Genomic DNA, 18955 nt, shown 5'->3' on the forward strand with positions numbered 1-18955 from the left:
CACCAAGGTCCATTTCCACAAGCTCTCTTCATACCAACTTCACTGGAGACTTCTTCATGCGATGTTTTCAGCGCCGAGGACAGAAACAAAACTCCAGCCAAAGTGGGTACAGTTTTCACTTCGTATTCAAGAGAACCCAATGACTAGCTAAGTTCTTATTTGCATATTTGCTCTTTACACATCAGAGTGCAGTTGCTTACAGCTTCTCTGATATGGAAACCATAAATTTTACAACTGCTAAGTGGTGTTGTTCGGAGTGCTTTAAACAACATGGTTGTCCCACACGCCTGATGTCACAGACAGTACTTTTATCTAGATCCACACATCTGGGATTTTATGTCTTAAGTATGACATGACTGATGTTCAGAGACATTTATGTTTACATCAAGGTAATGCCTTGGACAAATGTTTTACAAAATCGGATATGTTAGAATTGATGCTTTGTGCTGCCTGAAAAATCGTAATTGTTACCAACAGAATCAATGTTATCAGTGTTCACAAACCAAATTACGTCAGTGAAAATCTGAAAACTGATACAGATGTTCCTCCTACTTTGAGATCAATGAATGCAGCAAAGTAACTTCCCAAGAATTATCCAAAATGTTTGATTGACTAAAGGTAGTGGCAAAGTAACATATTTCAGCTGAAACCAGTATTTATATATATTTATTCCAAAGGCTGACTTTTTTTCCTCCTGTCTTGGTACTAGTGACAGACAGTTCTGTAACATTTATTGAAATACTCAGGACTCATTCTACTCACTTCGAAAGCCAACAAGAAATACATTGAATCTTGCTTACTGCCACAAGCAAACCGGCTCATTAGAGAGACAAAGCATTAGTTTCTTAGGTTTAGTACTTTCTTAAGAATAAAAACAAACAGAAGCAGGAGAAGCTGGTTTCTCTTGTGCATTGTTTTAAAGGATCTCTGCATCCTGGTAGCCAAGCCCTGGATCACTCTTTCTTTTGTTACCATTACACTCTCTACTAAAATGAAAACTCAGAGGTGTTCTGTACTTTATGCACAAATAATGTATATGCATTTTTACTACGTATTAGAGAAAAAAATGACCTTTTTCTGCCATGTAAAGTAGAGGTGAGTCCAAATTTAGAGATGTGAAGATCAGAAGTGCAAGCACGAAAAGCATAGTAAAATTTGAGTAGGTACAGAAAAGAGCATTTAATGCGATCACAGGGACAAAGCAGGCTGCCTTTAGAGGCGAGACTGGCACAGAGGGGGGATGTAGAAAATATAAAGACCTGAGGTTTACAACACTTTGCGTAAGATCATCAAACAGTTTTGTTTGCCCTCAACTCAAGGCTCCATGATGCTAGGTGGAGGGGCTTTGCAGTAAACTAAAGAAGTTAACTGGCAGGAAACACAGGAAAATGGCACACAACCCTGCCTACTTGATCCCAAATACAATGTTCAACTCCCTCTGTTTTAATGTTTTCATACTTATCAGTGTGGCCTTTAAATTATCTGATATTGGTCTACAGCTTCTTAAGATGAACAGCAGAGGTGTAGGACAAAGCAAAAAAACCTACTACCTGTAGTGCTAAGATGCTGTGGACTCTGACTGGATTAATTCATAAAGCCTGAAGTGGGTCAGACCGAAGGTACTGCAACCCTAACAACCAGTCCCAACAACGGTTAGCCGTAGGTGACTGGAAGGACAGTGTGAGAAATGGGGAACGAAAGACGATCCTTCCTTCCACCTAGAACTAACAAATAACTGGAAACCAAACCAACCGCTGAACTCCAAAGCCACTGCTGAATCTATTCCTCAGCACGTTTTGTGTCAAAAGCATCCTACAACAGCGAACTCCGCAATTCAGCAAGCCAAGGGCAGGGCTTCATTTTCTTTGTATACGGCCCAAACCTGGCTTTTACTCAGGGCTGCTTTGGAACATACCCAGTTTGAAAGGGCTTGCTAGTGTGTCACCTCCTGCAACACGCAAAAGCTCTACTCATGGTAATAAATCCCACTTCCCTTAAAAAAGAGATTGTGTTTTCTACTATCAACCACCAGAGCAGTTAGCGTGCTCTTGCATTATCCTGGTGCTCAATTCCTTGCAGTGAATTCGAAGGCATGTGTAATTAAACCAAGATGTGCATATGCTTCTATAGCGTCTGAGTTCTGGCTGGTGCTGAAAGGTTTATGAGAAGTAAATTATTACTTGTCATAAAAGGGATTTATTTTAGTTTTTAAGAGCCAGTCTGGAGGGTTAATTTGATCATTTTTCCCCAGTGCAAGATAACAGAGACTATTTTGCTTTTTTTTTACTTGCAACTTCACTGCTCCTGCTGCTAGGACAAGCACTGAGGCTCCATCATAGTCTCACTAAGTGAGCGTCAAAGTCACTTAAGACTCAGTAGGAGATGCAGAGCGAAGGGAAGAGACCTCAGCATTTAGGAGCCTTGACACATGATAAATATAGGAATAGAATCATAGAATATCCCAACTTGGATAGTTCTCAGATACTAAGAAATTATTGGGACAAAATATGATTCTAAATATATATATATATATATAGAGAGAGAGAGAGAGAGAGAGAGATAGGAATACTGTGGGGACCAGCTTTACCATTACAGAAGTCCATATAATTCCATACTGGGTGCTGAATACACTCCAAAACAGTGGAAAGGAATTGCATTGGTCATGCTACAGGAATTAAAGACGTTATTATAAAGGGGATCACACTAAGACTGCAAATACATTTCCTAATTTCTTTTCTAGCGTTCTTTTAATGTGGATGCTTATTATAGCAGCGATTAAAAAAGTAATGCAAATTTAGGGTGAAAGAATGCTTAATATGAGTTATATGCATGCACAGCAGGCAGCATTACAACTAACTCCACCACAAACAAGTCTCTTGCCTACAGGTGCCATCAATTCAGACCCTCATAAAAAAAAAAGTGTATAAAGAACTGGGATAATCGATGGTGTAAAACAGCTTGAAAGTGCTTCATATGACCTTGGATGCTTTTTATTTTGTCCAGTGACCTTCAGAAGGAGGCTGAACAGACCTCTACTGTTTGCATTCCTCTGAAACTGATTAGTTATATGTGGACATATAAATATCAGAAGGCTAACACAATGTAGCTCTTCAGAGACTTAACAATATTTACTGGTAACACATTTTTTCATATAAATAACCAGATTTATATACACAGGCACAAATGAGAGAAAATTATCAACAAACGTTAAAAGCTAATACAAGAGCTGACTAATGCCAAAAGCAGGCAATTGTCAGGTGGCTGGCTGGCTGTTGTGCAAGACTGGGAAAGAAAAATAATTGTATTCCCTTGGAATTAGACGTTCTTTCTTCCTCTGACCCTACTTGCCAATGCTTTTTTTTTTTCTTACATCACTTTTTAAACTTCATTTTTAACTCTTCACCACCAGTAATATCTACAGCACCTAGCTGGCAAAGGAAGGATCTCATCAGAAGTCTTACTTCATTTTGTTTGAGACTAACGAAATAGGGTTTTTTTTTTTGATCAAAACCATTTCCTCATATCAGTTCTATCAGTAGTTAAAGTATGTGCATTGAACAGTTGAAATGTGCTGCTGTATTGTTTGAGACCACAAGAAAGATGATATGGCAGGAGTGATAAACTAAAAAGCAGAATTAATTGTTTTTCTAGAAAAGGGAATAGCAACTGTGGCTGCTGTAAAAAACAAAAATAAATTAGGCTTCACACTAAACCTCCAGATAAAATGATGAGATGTGGAAGATCTACCTCCTGTGCTTGTTTTTAATTCATTCGTTCACATACAAGAAGTAATCTTACTGGCATAAAATATGGGAGCCATATTACACAAAACACCTAATAAAGAGGCTGGGTGCTGTTGTAAGAGCCACAAGATTCCCTAATGTCCTTCCTCACCGAAAATAAAGCTAGTAAAAGTACCAGATAGGGTGTTCTCAGTCATGTCCTTCAAGCAACAGTGATGAATAGACTATCTTTGCATGGGAGTGTAGGAAAACCATCTGGATAAGCGAGGGGACCTTTTGGCACACGAGCAAACAAAACCACAACACAATGAATTGCCTCAGCCAATTCTGGGCTTCTAAGTGAAATTCATATTTTGAGTACAAGTTGATTTCTGCCCTTTTATTGTTGAAACTGAGGAAGAATTAAACAAAAATATTTACACTGACAACAGGCAGCGGCGTCACCAAGCCAGCATCCCTGTGCCCCTCATGTTTGCACAGCCTATTTTCTCCCAAGACCAGCTTTCCAACAACGTCAAACCTTAAGGGCCCCATGCCACGGGGCGAGTCGGCTGCCCTTGGGCATCCGCCAAACCTTCCCTGTACACACAAACAGCACGAAGCACGGAGGTTTTGTACGAAGAATACAAGAAAAACCTGAGTAACACATTTAGGAATATACAAGGTGTCTCCAAAGCCCGCACGTGTAAGCGATTAATGAGGTGTTTCACTTTTCCAAAACCCTTCGTGCTCTCAGGTGCTCAGTGTTAAGCAGACAAATGTTATTGCCACCATTTCACAGATGATGACGTTATGGCTTTTACCCAAAGGTATGAAGTGTTGCTCGTTTATTCTCTTGCGCTCAGCAGCTTTAAGAGTGTTCATTAACTGAATTTTGACCGGGAACCAGGGGGGTCAGAGGGCCTCAGTGTAATCCCAACCAAGGGGAAAAAGCCTCCTTCTCCCGCTCCTCTGTGGCGCTCAGGGGTACTGCGGGTTGGCAGAAAGATGAAGAAAGATGAAATTAGCACGGGGGGTCACTAACCTGAAGAAAGCTGTGAAAAACCTCCTTTCTGCCACACACTTGTGCATGTCCAGGATCCTGGCTGACGAGAAGCGAGAGCGTCCGCCACCTTCCACAGTTTAAGTTTACTCCCTACCACACCATAGCAGTTGCTCTGTCCCCAAATTAATTTGAAAGTCAGATTCACAAGCACCACACGAAAGCATTTCGCATCCCCTTCAGCCCTCGCTGCGGGGCGGAGGAGGGAGGCACAGCCCGGTTCCTCCCCGGCACACCCAGGCAGCCACCAACCACCCCGGGGGCACCCGGATCCCGCTGCGGGGGGCACCTGAGGGGCACCGGGACCGCACACCCCAGCGCCCCGCGGTTCCCCTCCCTCAGGCGAGGCGGGGACCGGCCGGGGGGGAGCCGCTCCCCTCAGCGTCCCGGCGCCTGCGCGCGGCCGCCCGCCTCCATGCTGGCTCGGCGCCCGCTGCAGCGCCTGCGCAGCCCGGGGAGCTGCCGCCGCGGCCCGGCCCCCCCCGTGTGTGTGTGACCGGAGCGGCGGGAGTCAGGCGGCGCCCGCCGAGGGAGGCCCGGAGCCCGCCACCGTCACAACCGGCTGCGGGGCGGCGGCCTTCTCCTCCTCGTCGTCGTCCTCCTCCTCCTCTTCCTCCTCCCCCCGCCGCCGGCACCATGAGCATCGAGATCCCGCCGGGCCTGACCGAGCTGCTGCAGGGTTACACCGTGGAGGTGCTGCGGCACCGGCCGGCCGACCTGGTCGGTTTCGCCGCCGAGTACTTCACCCGCCTGCGGGATGCCCGCGAGCGGGAGGCGGCCGGCGGCGGCCGCAGGGTGGTCAGCTTCGACGGGGAGCCCATGCAGACCGAGTCCAACGGCGAGGAGGAGCCCGACCGCGGCGACGACGACGACGACTCCGACTTCGAGCGTAAGCCCCCCGGGGAGGTGTCCCCGTCCTTCCCCCCCCCCCCCCCCCCCGTCCCCTCCCAACGCACCGCCCGGTAACCGGCGCGGCCCTTCCCGGTGAGCGAACCCCGTGCCGGTGCGGTGAGGCGACGGGCGAGCTCTGTCGCGACTGTCGGGTGTCGCTGCCGCTCGGCCGCCGCGGTGAGCGTGCCCTCGGCGGCTGGGGACGGAGCGGGCTCCTCGTTGTGCTTCAGGGCGCTGTCGTGGGGCGCTGGAATAACCTCGCACCTTGCCGGACAGCCGAAATTCCAAGCCGGCCGCCCGCTGCTCCCGGCTGTAGCTCCATCAGGTAGCGGAGGTGCCTCCCCGCGGGCCTTGCCTCGCCTCCCGTGGTACTTCCATTTTCGCTCCCTCCACACGCACTGCGCTCTGCCACGCGCCCTGCGCGCAGTTCGGGCTCTGCCTGAGCCTCGGTGCGAGAAGTTACCTGAGGTGTCGGTGAGCGGTACCTCTTGGCACCCCCAGGATTTGGGAGCGCGGTTCCTGAACGCTCTCCGAATAGCCTCTCCTTGTTAGAAGGTAACTTAGAGGGGAAGAGGGGATAAGGTGTGCTTTCCCTAAACTTCAAGTGAAGGTCTTATGCCCTCGACCTATAACGCGAACAAAGGTTTCTGTGTTTTATTTATTTATTTTTAAGGTCATTGAAGGCAACTTTATTCCGCGATCAGCTTAGCTTGTTGTAGGCTTTGAAAGGTCTTCTCCTGGGAAGTAAGTGTAATGTTTTCCTGGAGAATGTTGGCAACTGCAGCTGAAGCAGTCCTCTGGAGTTAAATGTTTTCAGATGGAAATCTGTAAACTTTATGGTGCTAAACAGCTCTCAAATACAGCCTTATGTGGTGAGGCTGTCCAAAGCTGAAAAGTGGTTCCTTTGGTTCAAGTTTCTGCTTGTCATCTTTCTGTCTTAGAGGGAAAACTAGCAAAACCGCCTGGTGTCACTTGTGCTGGTCAGAGCCCTGGAGGCAGGTGGCACTGTCAGTGGGTGCTGGCTTGCTCCTTATCTGCGAAAACACGCTGTTCCAACGACCTGGGGAAGGAATAGTCCCGTGTTCTAGTTAACAGCAGGCAAGAGCCTCTCTGTAGGGTCAAGGAAACAATTTCCACAGTGTTTAACAGAGTGTGGGATGATCAACCAAGGCTATGTGTTCTTTCAGACTTCTGTCATAACTGTTGTCATGGAAGACCTTGTTAACTAGAAAATGATGAAGTTGGAGGTTCTGATATCTCTGCCCTCTGTGAACTTTACAGGAAAATACTTCTATATTGTTATGGGAGACCAGATCCTGTGTACTTACAGACTGCTCAGTATTTAAAGGATCATTTCTAAAGATAGATAAAACACACAAACCGAAAAAGTCACAGATAATCCCACTGGACAGGCTCTAACACCATGCATTTTTTCATCCTGGACAACTTAGGAAAGATTCAATTAATTTCGTTTTCCTGGGCCAACACTATCAGCTTCAAGTTGCAAAGATAGGTCAAATGGATGTTTTAAGAATGCTTCCATGGGCATTTCTAAATATAATGATGAAATTGGTACTTCTGTAAAATACTACGTTAAGAAAATTTAAAGCTAATTTAAATAAGTAACCTAGTTATGTATGTTGGCTGTATGAAAGATGTCTGCACAAGTAATGTGGTTGTCTTCATGTTTCTACTTCCAGCATAATACTAAATCTGAGTATCTCACTAGACTGCGTCTGCATGCTAAGAGTTAGGGAACATTTTGGATAAGTTGTGTTTTTTCATATGTTTTGAGTGCAAGTCGTAATAAAAGGGAAAAATAACTTAAAATCAGAGTAAGCTCTGGGCTGTTGGAGTTAACAGCGTGGCAAATGTCTTCGTGTAGCCATAGTGGTACCAGTGGTCCCCTTTCTGCCATAGTGGCACAACATCAGTGGAGTCAGCGACACTAACTAGACCACAAAAAAGACTTGCATTCTTTTGTGGCACTTAAGAAATTACTTCCAGGTTTATGTTTATTCTCTGGACCTCCTGGAGTTTCATCTCTGTTCTGTGTCCTTTTTGTGTATATGAGCAAGAAGACATCTGGATGTGGCTGTTCTGCAGAGAGGGGTGTAAGGAACGTGTGGAAAGGTGATGATGACAGTGGAGGGAAAAAAAAACCTTCAGAAGTCTTTGGCTGTTGGGCTGTGGCAGCGTTGACGCATACGAAGCTTTCCTCAGAGCCTTTGTGTTTGAGTCTGTTCCCAACTCTATCGACCTGTCAATTTTGCAGTTACACGAATCAAAGTGGCAACTTCAAAAACCAGGCTGAGAATGTAGCCAAGGATGGGTACGTATTCTCACGAAGTGTCCTTGACCGTGACACTTCCCGTTGTAACAGGCAAGCTCTGAATGGATGCCTTAAGGCCCTGAAATGAAAGCCACAGAAATGGCTTTCCATTTGTGAGTGACAAACCTGGGGGAAGCGAGGCAGCTTTCCTTCCCGGGCAGTTAAGGCAGTTGCACAAAGGTGCAGGGTGCTGCTCCGTTAACTTTCCATTTGGTCTCCTCAGTTGGGGTGGTAGTTAATTAAAATAAAAGAAGAAGAACACTGTGTTTCTTCTTGGGGATATTAAGCGTAACCAACAGTGGAACTAAAACAGTATTGAGATATGTACTAACTTGAGCAACTCAGACATTTTAACTAATGATAATTATTTAGTGCAAATTCCATTTTTTTTTTCTTCCCTGGGGTTTCACCTTGATATTGGAGAAAATGTCATGTGCTTTTCAGCTGCTCCCTGAGCAAAAGAGAACGCTTCTTATATACTGCTTGTGAAATAATCCTCTTCTGTGTGCTCTGTTGTTATGAAGGAAAATGGTGCATATGAATCTGAGTGAACAGGTAAAAAGATGCTGTTCAGTTCTGCACTGCGCTTCTCAAAGCAAATTCAAGGGTTTGCTAAATGTCATCTTTAAAACATCAATAGGATGTCTGAGCAGAAGAGGCCCAGAAGGAAGTACGGAAGCGTGCTCTTTTACATCATTAGATCTTGGAAATGATACTGAGTAAGAGTTAAGTCCGTCTTTGAAATCACTGTCTTCTTAATTGCCAACAGAAGTGCTTAATGTTAATTTAAACCAGTTTCGGATTACATACTACCGTTCTTAATTGTGAGCATCATTTGCTGATGATTTCTTATTCTGGTCTTGGATGATGTGTCCTGTGGAATTCCTGAGGAATTATTGTGTTAGTTCAATCACAACGAATGTATGTAGTGCCTACATTGATTTACAGGTCAGGCATAAGTCTTTGATGTTTTCCTGAAATAATTCAAGGAAATTTTATTGAATTACAGAAATCAGATGGTAAGAATTTTGGAGGATGGAATAAGGAGAGAATAGTGGCTCTTGTGAAGAGTAGTTCAGCTTCTCAGATGTGATTCAGATTCATGGCTTATTGCAAGTGAGATACATGAGATACAGTCCCCTTTAAAATGAAAATACTTTTAACTTGTTAGAAGTACTTTCACCTACTTCCTCCATAATTGTTAATTTATTGGGAATAAAGCACAGTAGTGCTGTCCTCGCTCTGTTCTTTGTCTGTGACATTAGAAGAGCCTCTCTCTATAGAACATCTTTTTACAGTGTTATTGAATAGTATGATGCAAGTTCATCCCAAAGAATAGCTACTCTATTTAAAAGTCTAGGCAGCATAGTGGGTACTTTCATAATTTGATAATTATTGCTGCTACTTTTTTTTTTTCCTTTGAAATTTGACTGGCTGATATGGCTTAATAGCAATTATAACCAAGTTGTTTTAGTTACAATCAACTAGTCCCTAGATTTTTAGGAAGATGGAGGAAGAAGCTTTAGATTATGGTCTAACAGTTAAGCCTTTGAGTTTAGTATACAAAGAAATAAATACACATCTTCATAATATGTTTAAAAAGCATATATGCGTAAGTCTTGCATTCTGAAGGTGTAGAAGAAAGCTTAGAGTTTTATTTATTCTTTGGTCTCCATGAATAACATTAAATCAGTTATAAAGTGAAATATCAGTGATGCATTCCTGTTGATAATATTTTAAGGGGAATATATTTCTGCACTTAATATTCCAGTTTTTGTTGGGTCTTGGCACCATGGTGTCTCGAACGTGTTTAACATAAAAAATACCAAGTGAAAGACGACCATTGTGCAGCTGCTGTACTTGCACGTGTCTTTGCTTTTGCAGAGCCAGCTCTCACCGACTGAAATCTGAAGGATTACTCAGAGTAACCACCGGTAGTACTAATGGAACTTCTCTGCCTACAGTGGTCTTGTTTGCACAGGGGAGCTTTGAAGATAAAACTAAGTAGTGAGGAACACTGATTTCACTTTTCTTTACTTACTTGGACAAAATATATAATGCTTTTCTTCTGGTTTTCTTTTTTTGCCTCTGTACTTGCTTATCACAGAAGACTTGCTTTTCATCGTTTGTTCTCAAAATTGTACTTATTCTATTGCAGGATTAGACTAGGACTTGCCCTTCGAACTACATCACTGTGTTAAAAGAAGTCACCGTTTGTATCTCAGAGAAGCCTGAAAGAAGGTTTCATCAGTACAGTCTTCAGTACAAACAGAAATTTACCTAAAATGTAGATGTAACCTGTTTTTCTTACCTAAGATAGCAAGAGAACTGGAAGTGCAAAGTGAGAGGACTCAAGTTGCTGGCTGGCTGAGGAGCGGAGCGTTATAGATGAGCTGGCTGAAATGTGCAGGCATGACTGGGTACTGCTGCATGTCTATTAATTTACATTTGGAAGGAGGAACTCGTACGTTAACTATAAAAGATAAGCTCCTTGCAATCTTGCCATTGCATAGTTGTAGCGTTACTTGTAACATTCTGCCATCATCGCTGCTGTTATTCTTGTAACATCTTTTAGGGAGTTTGTTACAATCCATTGAGAAAGATAGCTTCTTATTCGAATTTGCTTTCAGTGACTTGACGTAATCAAACTGCTTTTCTTGAGTAATCTGTACATCCTAAAATGTGGGGGATGAGGGCAAGCAATACTTTTTTTTTCCACTCTAAACTACTTAATTAATTTTTGTGATCTGTTGCATGCTGGTAACTCTTCACTTAACTGTGAAACTTGAAGTTTTCTGAAAGAGCTTTTGAGACCAGCTATAGCTGTATAGATGAATTAAATTCTAGACCTAGTCTCTGCTCTTTTAGTATCCTGCTGTTAACTTTGAGCAAATAGAAACTGCCTTCTCTGTGTACTACCCTCTAAAAAGGGCATAAATAAGTATAAAGGAAGTGGATGACTAGCCTTTGTAAATAACTGCTGTTTTCTGACAAGCTTGTGTTTCCTTGTTGAAAGTTATTGTAAGAAAAATGGTATGAAACGCCTAAAGTTAGATTCCTCTAGCTGGTTCAAGAGTTAAGCCAAAGGAGCTTTTTGTATTGCAATACTAGATATCACACTTTATATTAGCATGTCTTTGTGCTATTATTTTCATTTAATAAGAAAATATTAGAGTGATGAAAATTCTGTCGTGTTGCAGAGTCCCATCTTGCCCTTTTGCTGGCAGTGAACTTTAGTTGTACCCTCTTACCTAAAATAGAGCAATGGCGATCGCGGGGAAGAGGAGGAGGCAACAGAACAAGCTCACTTCAAGTTATTCACCAGTCAGTCATTAAAAAGCACTAATGTTTAACAAAGAGCAGTTGCTCATTATTCAAATCAAGGCTGGAAGCTTAGCCAAGATGAGCTATGAATGTTTCTCGCTGGCTTTAGTAACGCTTTCCGATTCATGAATGATCATCATAATTTTTTTATTTTGCGGAAGAAAGGAGGCAATGGCAAATACAGCTCCAACAGCCTTGCTAGTTCCTCTTTTAGTGGGATATTAGTCTTGCATCTTGATTTACACAGGTTTAGGCTTGATTTCTTTTCTTAGGTACAATCAGTTGCACTATACGTGATGCGTCCTCTTCTGCACTCCGCATCTCGTGCACTCGAGTGCTGGGCAGATTGGTAGTGTACTTATGTATCACTAATATGAAACAGACAGAGCAAGTTGTAACAGCATTGGTTAGGAAAGTAAGTAGTGGGGAATTCCAGAAACCTGAGCATAGACAAAAGACCAACGCATAAAAGACTCTTGTACCAAGATGTTAATTCTAGTAAAGGGTGTGTGCTTAGGTGATTCTTTTTTTTAATGAAAAAAAAGCCTTTTGTTTTTAAGGTACAGACGTGGAAAAGGGACTTTTAGGAGAAAACTCCAGAAATCTATTGCACAGATAATCAGCTGCTTTGTGGTCATTTGTATGTTTTTTTTAGAGGAGGTAAAAAATTCTGGTGATCATGTTCTCTGTGTGCTTTAACAGATAGGATACTTAGAAAGCAGAGGAGATATAGAAGATTGCCTGTCTTATGGTTCTCATACTGCTAGGATTTGGTCCATTTCATAAATATACATCAATTACTATATAATAAAGCCCAGCATTATATTAGTAGCAGTTTTGCTCTTAGCCCTTTCCATACCAAGGACATTTCTTTTCTATGTAGAAGTTGCAGAAGGTGAGTAGTGGTCATTTGGCTCTGGTATAGACTTAGAAGTTCCCTTCAGGAGGGAAGACAGCTCTACAAAAAGCCTTCCTTGACAGCGTGTGGGAGGGACTGCAGATATCCCTTCTTTAGCACTGCTTTTATGATAAAGAAAAAAACAAATCATTTTTATTTTTGTTAGAATTTGCTAAAAAATTTCAAGCTACTGTTCCTTCCCTTTATTTCCTGCTGACTTTCTGAGGGTGGCTTGAAGAACAATGTTACTTCTCCTCAAGAATGGTGCAGAGCCTCCAGGAACTCGGTTTCCAGCTGGCACGATAGCAGGTTTTGCTCTGAGGACATCTCACAAGAACCGGAGCCCAGCACTCCTCCTTGGATGTTGGTGAAGTTCAGCCCAAGATGGTGCATGGTCAGGTGCCTTACCAGCAACATTGAGCAATTGTCACCAAATTTCTTTCTGAACTGTTGCCTAAAGAAGGATTAGGATTTCAAGCCAGAGGTGAAGCGGTAGTTTTGGTAAAAAGACGTTCTTCCATGGGTAACTTTCTGTTCTTCGCTGAATCTGAGAGGTGTGCCGCGAAGGACTGCAAAGCTTAAAGTACTGCTGCTCTTCTTGCAGAGCTTTCTAAACACGTGCATGGGGTTTGTGTGGGGAGATGAACTGTGTATCTTTTGGATAAAGGTTGGGAAGCTCCTTGGTAGGCTTTTCATCTGGATTTTTGGATAGGTTGCAGTGCCGAGATCCTCCTTCATGGTGGTTGTCTATTAACAGACTGCTATAAAGCAGGATGTCACCATGGCCCTTCATTTCCATTTTGGCTCTTCCTCCCCTGGGATAGCATATTGTTTGCTGCTTCCTTCTCAGAAAACTGTGTTCTGTAGGAGAGATCTTGAGGAAAAGAAAAACACAAATATTTGGTGATCATGGTTGGTTTTTTTTTTGTGTAGTTTTTGTTGTTTTTTCTTCCTTCTGAGGCCCCAGTAAACGCTGCCATTTCTCTGGCAACGCTCATTGAGGACGCTCATAATCCTGCTCATTGAGGACAAGTTGCTTCTGCAAGGACATGCTGTAGTGTGGGGATCTGGTCAGTCCTGGGTTGTCATGGACATGCAGAGCATGTCTGTGTGAAGGACGTCTCATGCAATGCCCTTGGATGAGAATTCAAAGGTGATGGCGTTTCCCTTTTTTTTTTTTTTTTGAAAGTAACGGTTCTTTATCACTTAATGTTATCAGTGTATCTGATTAAAATTCATAAGTATTTGTAAGACTGAAAGCTTTCTCAGTGATAAGCTATGAAAGATGGCTCACTAACGTAGATTAACATTCACTGCTCTGCCTTTAGCGCCTTTGGGGAAGCTTCTGCAAGGATTCTTATTTTAAAATGCTACTACTTACTACTACTGAGAGTGGTAATGCTACTTTAAATACTTCAGTTTATCAGACATATAGAAATTAAACATCACTGGGTGTAATTTTTATAATGTTTTTAATTCTAACCCTTGAGGTTGTATAACTTTATGATAAACAGACATATTTGTACGGGCTTCAATTTTTCTTGTGCTCTGTATAAGCATCTGTCATATCCCTGCAGAGTCATTATAATTCCTCACTGCTGAAGTTATTTGATTATTAAGTGTTGTGTCATGCATCTTGTTTTATTTATAGCTTTTACATGTAGACATTATTAAGTGCTCATAGCTAAAAGATTTGCAGTGTGCGCTATTTGTTTTGAAGTAGAATGTAACAGTGGCTGTGAAGAGCTTTATACCACAAGTTCTGCTACTAAAAATGAGTTCATCTGGAAGCTGAACCATGTAGTACTTGCCACCTGCTGCAGCTCACTTTGGCTAGGGACCTTTTTTTATTTCTACTGGCATATTTATGACGGGATGAATGATAAATTGTGCCCCTCTGCAGGGACTTGAAGTGTTCTTGGGCATAAAAGTGGATTTTTCCCTGAGATGGGGTGAACGCAATGATTTTTACTATTTGTATTCTACTTTTTATTTCTATTTTACTTTTTAGGAAATAGGACAAAGCTGTCTACCTTCATCCTTCCTCTTTTCCACAAAATCTTTTTCCTGTAAGAGTACACAGGGTGCAATTACTGGAAGTGTGTTTTGTTGTTGGCTTTTTTAATTTTGTTTTCATCTGAGATCGTCTATCAAAAGGCATCCTTACGTGGAGATTACTCTTTTTACAGCTGTGCTATGTTTAAGTAAGCTTTGTTAATGTTTGACTTTAATATTATTACTTTCATAAATCTGAAAGGGAAAAAGCTATAAAATACATTCTGCTGAGATGTGCTACAGGAGTTACTTTTGCTTATCATTTTGTTGTATATCACAGCTAGAACATTGCCCAGATAAGAAGTTTTAACCTTAAAAAAAATAAATAAAAATTAAATCATGCATATTTAGAACCCACTCAAATTTATTTATACATTGTTTGCTAAAAAGAAGCTCATACCCAATTATATTTGAGTGGAACAAGATCCACTTGCGGATCGTTGATGGATAATTGTGCTGGTAATACAGCAGTATGTGGTATAGAAGCCCAAAATTGCCGGTGGTGTTAGTAATGCTTCTGCAGAATCCGTGATAGCACAGGAGGTACACCAGACTATCTCATCCCTCCGTGCCAGCCAGCAGTCCTCTGGTTATCGTCCTCCCTGCGGCTGTGCTCCCTGCTGCGGCGGTGGGGAAAGGCTACGGCTCTTGCTTGGTTGTCTCCCAGCTGAAGCACCTGATGGCAGGAGGCAGGAGTGGCCGCGTCAGTTGTGCTCGTACAGAGGGGATCCTGCACCCTGGAGATGAGGAGAAGCAAGGCAGAAATCCCCGTGCCCAGCACTGTGATTCTGAAGCTACCACTACAGGATAAAATCCTGTAAATCCCGTGCCTAGTGGCACCTTTTCTATCACTACCATAGATAAAACTGTGTATAGGAGTCGAGTTTTTCTTTTGTTTCCAAGTTGGAAACCAATAACATCAGTTGCAAGTATATCTAGAATTTTTATTTTTAGAAAACCTTGTTCAGTTGTTTATGGCTTTGCTATGAAATGCTATAAGATACTGATAGGATTTCCTCAAAAAAGTTTTTTTTGAACATACCAGATATGAGGATGCTAGTTATTTGAATGCATTTTTATTTCACAAATACAATAACAAGTCTTTGGTCTTTTATTAAGCACCAATTTCGATATCTGTTAAAATCAGGCTTCGAGAAGAATTGAGCCAGCTCTTTAAAATGTTGATCTTTCGAGAAAGGCCAATTTCCGAAAGGTCATTCACATACTGTTCAGGCAAGGGTGAATCTCTTCGGTGGTGATTATGCTTACAGGATAGAGTGCTAAATCCTGGAGAACGGTGACATGGGGAAGGATGCAGAGGCAATTGTGAGTAATCAATAGGTGCCTTTTCTGACACTGGTAAGAGGGTTGATAAATATATTGAAGTTTGTCTAGATTGGGGATGCTCATTAACATTTTTTGGCTTCAGTAGAATAAGAAACAAAGTACTAGTTTTAATGAGCTGTTGGTGTCTACCAAATCATGGAATAGTTGAAGTTGGAAGAGACCTGGAGATCATCTGGTTGAACCCCCCCCCCACTCAAGTAGGGCCACCTGGAGCTGCTTGGCAAGACCATGTCCAGGCAGCCTTTGAATATCTCAGAGGACAGAAACTCCGCAGCCTCTTTGGGTAACCTGTTGCAGTGCTCGGTCACTGTCACATTAAGGAAGAGTTTCCTGATGTTCCAACAGATCCTTCCTTGTTCTGGTTTGTGCCCATTGCCTCTTGTCACTGGGCACCACTGAAAAGAGCCTGGCTCCATCACCTTTGCATCCTCCCTTCAGGTATTTCCCTACATTGGCAATATCTGCCCTGAGCATTGTCTTTTCCAGGCTGAACAGAGCCATCTCTCAACCGTTTCTGATAGGAGATGTGCTCCAGTCCCTTCATCATCTTAGTGGCCTTTCTTTGGGCTGTCTCCAGTATGTCCTTGCCTCTCTTGTACTGTGGAGCAAAGAACTGGACACAGGACTCCTACAGGTGCTGCCTTACCAGGGCTGAGTAGAGGGGAAGGCTCACTTCCCTCAGCCTGCTGGCAGCACTTTGCTAATGCAGCCCCAGATACAATTAACCCAGCATATTTTGCCTAGCGTACACAAGCGATCTTATGCCCTAATTTAAATGTGGATGTGTGAGATTAAGCTCTGAATCAGCTTGAAGTGACGCTTGATGCTGGTGTTTCTAATTGAAATTCCTCTTGCTCTTTTATACAGATCAAATCAAATGACAGCACAATTCATTCCAGCTTTATCTTATGTAAAAACATGCTATATTTATCATCCAAATCAGTAATGGCAGTAGGAATTGGTAATGAAATTAGAAGTGACCCAACCAAAGAGCCATGGGCTTTTATGTGCCTCCTTTTTTAGCTGTAGGGTGCTGTTCTTAAATCCCACTACCTAGCTAGCTATAATTACACAGTCCTGAGCTCTGGCTGACCTGACAAGCAGAGCTGTGTAACATCCATGCGAGGCATAGAAAACACTATGCCCTATCAGTGTTGCTGGTTGTTTCTGCTGAGCTTCAAGTTTTCTCTTCTTCCATATTTTCCTTCTGAGTTGCTCTCTTTTGTAGAACTAGTTTTTTTACAGTTGCTTCTGACTGTCTGTCACATGAGATACAGTACCTGACTTTGAGAGTGACTCCAATCTGTTTTATCTGAGACTGTAAATAGCTAAGATGCAAAAGGAAAAGCTGCTTATACTGCATCTCGCCCGTAACTGCCCACGTTAAGTCTTCCTTTCTGTTCAAGTGCAAACACGAGCAGGCCAGCTATGCCACTGAAGGAGAGCTAAGGCTAACCTCTTTTTTCTTTGCACTGAAACAGATTGGAATCGCTGATATAATCAGCGGTCATCTCTCGGCTAGCTGTGTGCTCAGATTTGGGACCGAAACCTTGCTCTGGCTCCTGACTTCGATTGCTGCACTTCTACCGTAACGTGCTCCGAAATGGTGGTGGATGCGCAAGACACGGCAGAGTGCAAGCACAGGCTTGAGGCTGACCGTGTATGTATGCTCTGAGCACAAACAACTGTCTTCCCCTTCTGGTCAGTGTAGTTCGCTTATTTGTGCTGGAGCTGCACTGACATTAAGCAGTATTTGTTAAGCCAATTAGGCTATTAGAGAAGGGCATTAGAGTCGGAACACTTGGATCATGATGACTTTCTGTTCTATGTCGCCTGTATTTGATTAATTATTTTTGTGGTGACACACCTTTATCTTAACAAGCAATGATCTTGTAGTTTTCTTAGATTTGTCAAATAGTTTTTGTTGTGATACTATGGCAAAGACAGTGGAAGAGGAGAAATTCACAAAGAACGTGTGTACTGTATGAAGAGCAAGTGTAGCTGTTAGTAGGTAGAGGGGACACAGGACCTCTGAGATTTAAATAACTTGCAGTGCACATAAGATCAGCTTGATAGCATACCAACTAGTTGCTTGTGTTGTTAGGATAACTCTAGTTTGTGTGTGTATGTACATTTTTCTCTGTAGGTTGCTGGTTGCTGCCCCATTTGTTAAAAACTTTTAACAGAAGAGTACAAGCTGAAAATACATAGATGGCTGGGAAAATGTAATTTTGTATTACTGTGGCTTGACAAGGATTTGAAGCAAGTGAAGTTGTTATCAGCTTCCTGGTTTTTTTGAAAAGGTAACTGTATTGTTCATTCCAGAATAATTTGTCTGACATTGTTAGAAAGTGTCTTAAATCACTGAGCATAGCTGTTAATTGAATTTAGGTGCTCTTGCATGCTTAGTAGTGCTAGAGTTTTGGATTATATAAATGCTTTGAGCTTGACTACACAGTTTCAATTGCACTGAAATTCGGTTTTCTTTGTCCTCTGTTTACAAGTTAGTTTTGCTTAAATATCTCTCATAATAAAAGTTGTGAGTGTTCAGTTGTATTAATGTGTTGCCTCTTTGAAAATTATGGCTGAATATAAATGATATTTTTCTTATAGGTAGTTTAAAGTGCTAGTAAACTATATTAGGTATGAATGGCACCGTAAACTGTTTCACGATAGTAAATATTTGATTTTTCAAGATACCTTTTATGCCCTGATACCACATTATTTAAAGACACTATCGGTCTCAGTAGGACTGTATAATAAGCCTGCCAAGCAGCTGCCAAGTGCAGATATCCAACATTTACATTCAGTGTTGTGTGATGGTAGCTGTGACATGATTCCAATTAGAAGCTTGGTCTGCACACTGCAGATGTGTTCTGAATATTAATGTGTGCTACAGACAGAGCAGATGGAATCTTTTTTAAAATACAATGCAGTGAATGTAAAATTAAGGTTGGGTTTCTGGTGGAAACAGAAGCAATCAGAATTCTTTTTTTTCCCTTGTTTTTCATTGCTAAATCAGAAGATCTGTGTATCGTCATCCTCTTTCTTTACATATAAGAGGAAGTGAGCTCTTCATTATGCATCCAAATAAAAATACAGCATTATGTCTAACTGAAGTTGTCTTAAATGCCAAATGTACCTAGAAAAGTATTAGGAACGCATACAACATTTGCTATGCCTTAAAATATGCCGATGCCTAAAGGACAGATATGAGGCAATGGGTAATAGTCGAAATGTAGGATGTTATTTGAGGAGTTGCTTGCTGACAAAGGCTGTGTGAAAGTGTGCGGGTACTTATTGGGATTTGAAGATGTCATGTG

The 18955-nt window shown here is 42.1% G+C and overlaps 1 protein-coding gene and 1 long non-coding RNA gene across 3 annotated transcripts in view; one reads left to right on the forward strand and one right to left on the reverse strand.

Annotated features, from left to right (window-relative positions):
• Window positions 1-5051, reverse strand: part of LOC310880455 — a 23936-nt gene extending 18885 nt beyond the window's left edge. For both annotated transcript variants that reach the window (XR_014571689.1, XR_014571690.1), the window contains exon 1: window positions 4768-5051. This is a non-coding gene — a long non-coding RNA (uncharacterized lncRNA). The remainder of the gene's footprint in view (window positions 1-4767) is intronic.
• A 185-nt stretch (window positions 5052-5236) lies between these two features.
• Window positions 5237-18955, forward strand: part of PRKAR2A (protein kinase cAMP-dependent type II regulatory subunit alpha) — a 56845-nt gene continuing 43126 nt past the window's right edge. Inside the window, exon 1 of the mRNA XM_083796270.1 lies at window positions 5237-5674. Coding sequence (XP_083652396.1) covers window positions 5422-5674 — 253 coding nt within the window. The 5' untranslated portion in view covers window positions 5237-5421. The remainder of the gene's footprint in view (window positions 5675-18955) is intronic.

The sequence above is a fragment of the Anser anser genome, assembly GCF_964211835.1.
Source record: "Anser anser genome assembly, chromosome: 12".
Lineage (NCBI taxonomy): Eukaryota > Metazoa > Chordata > Aves > Anseriformes > Anatidae > Anser > Anser anser.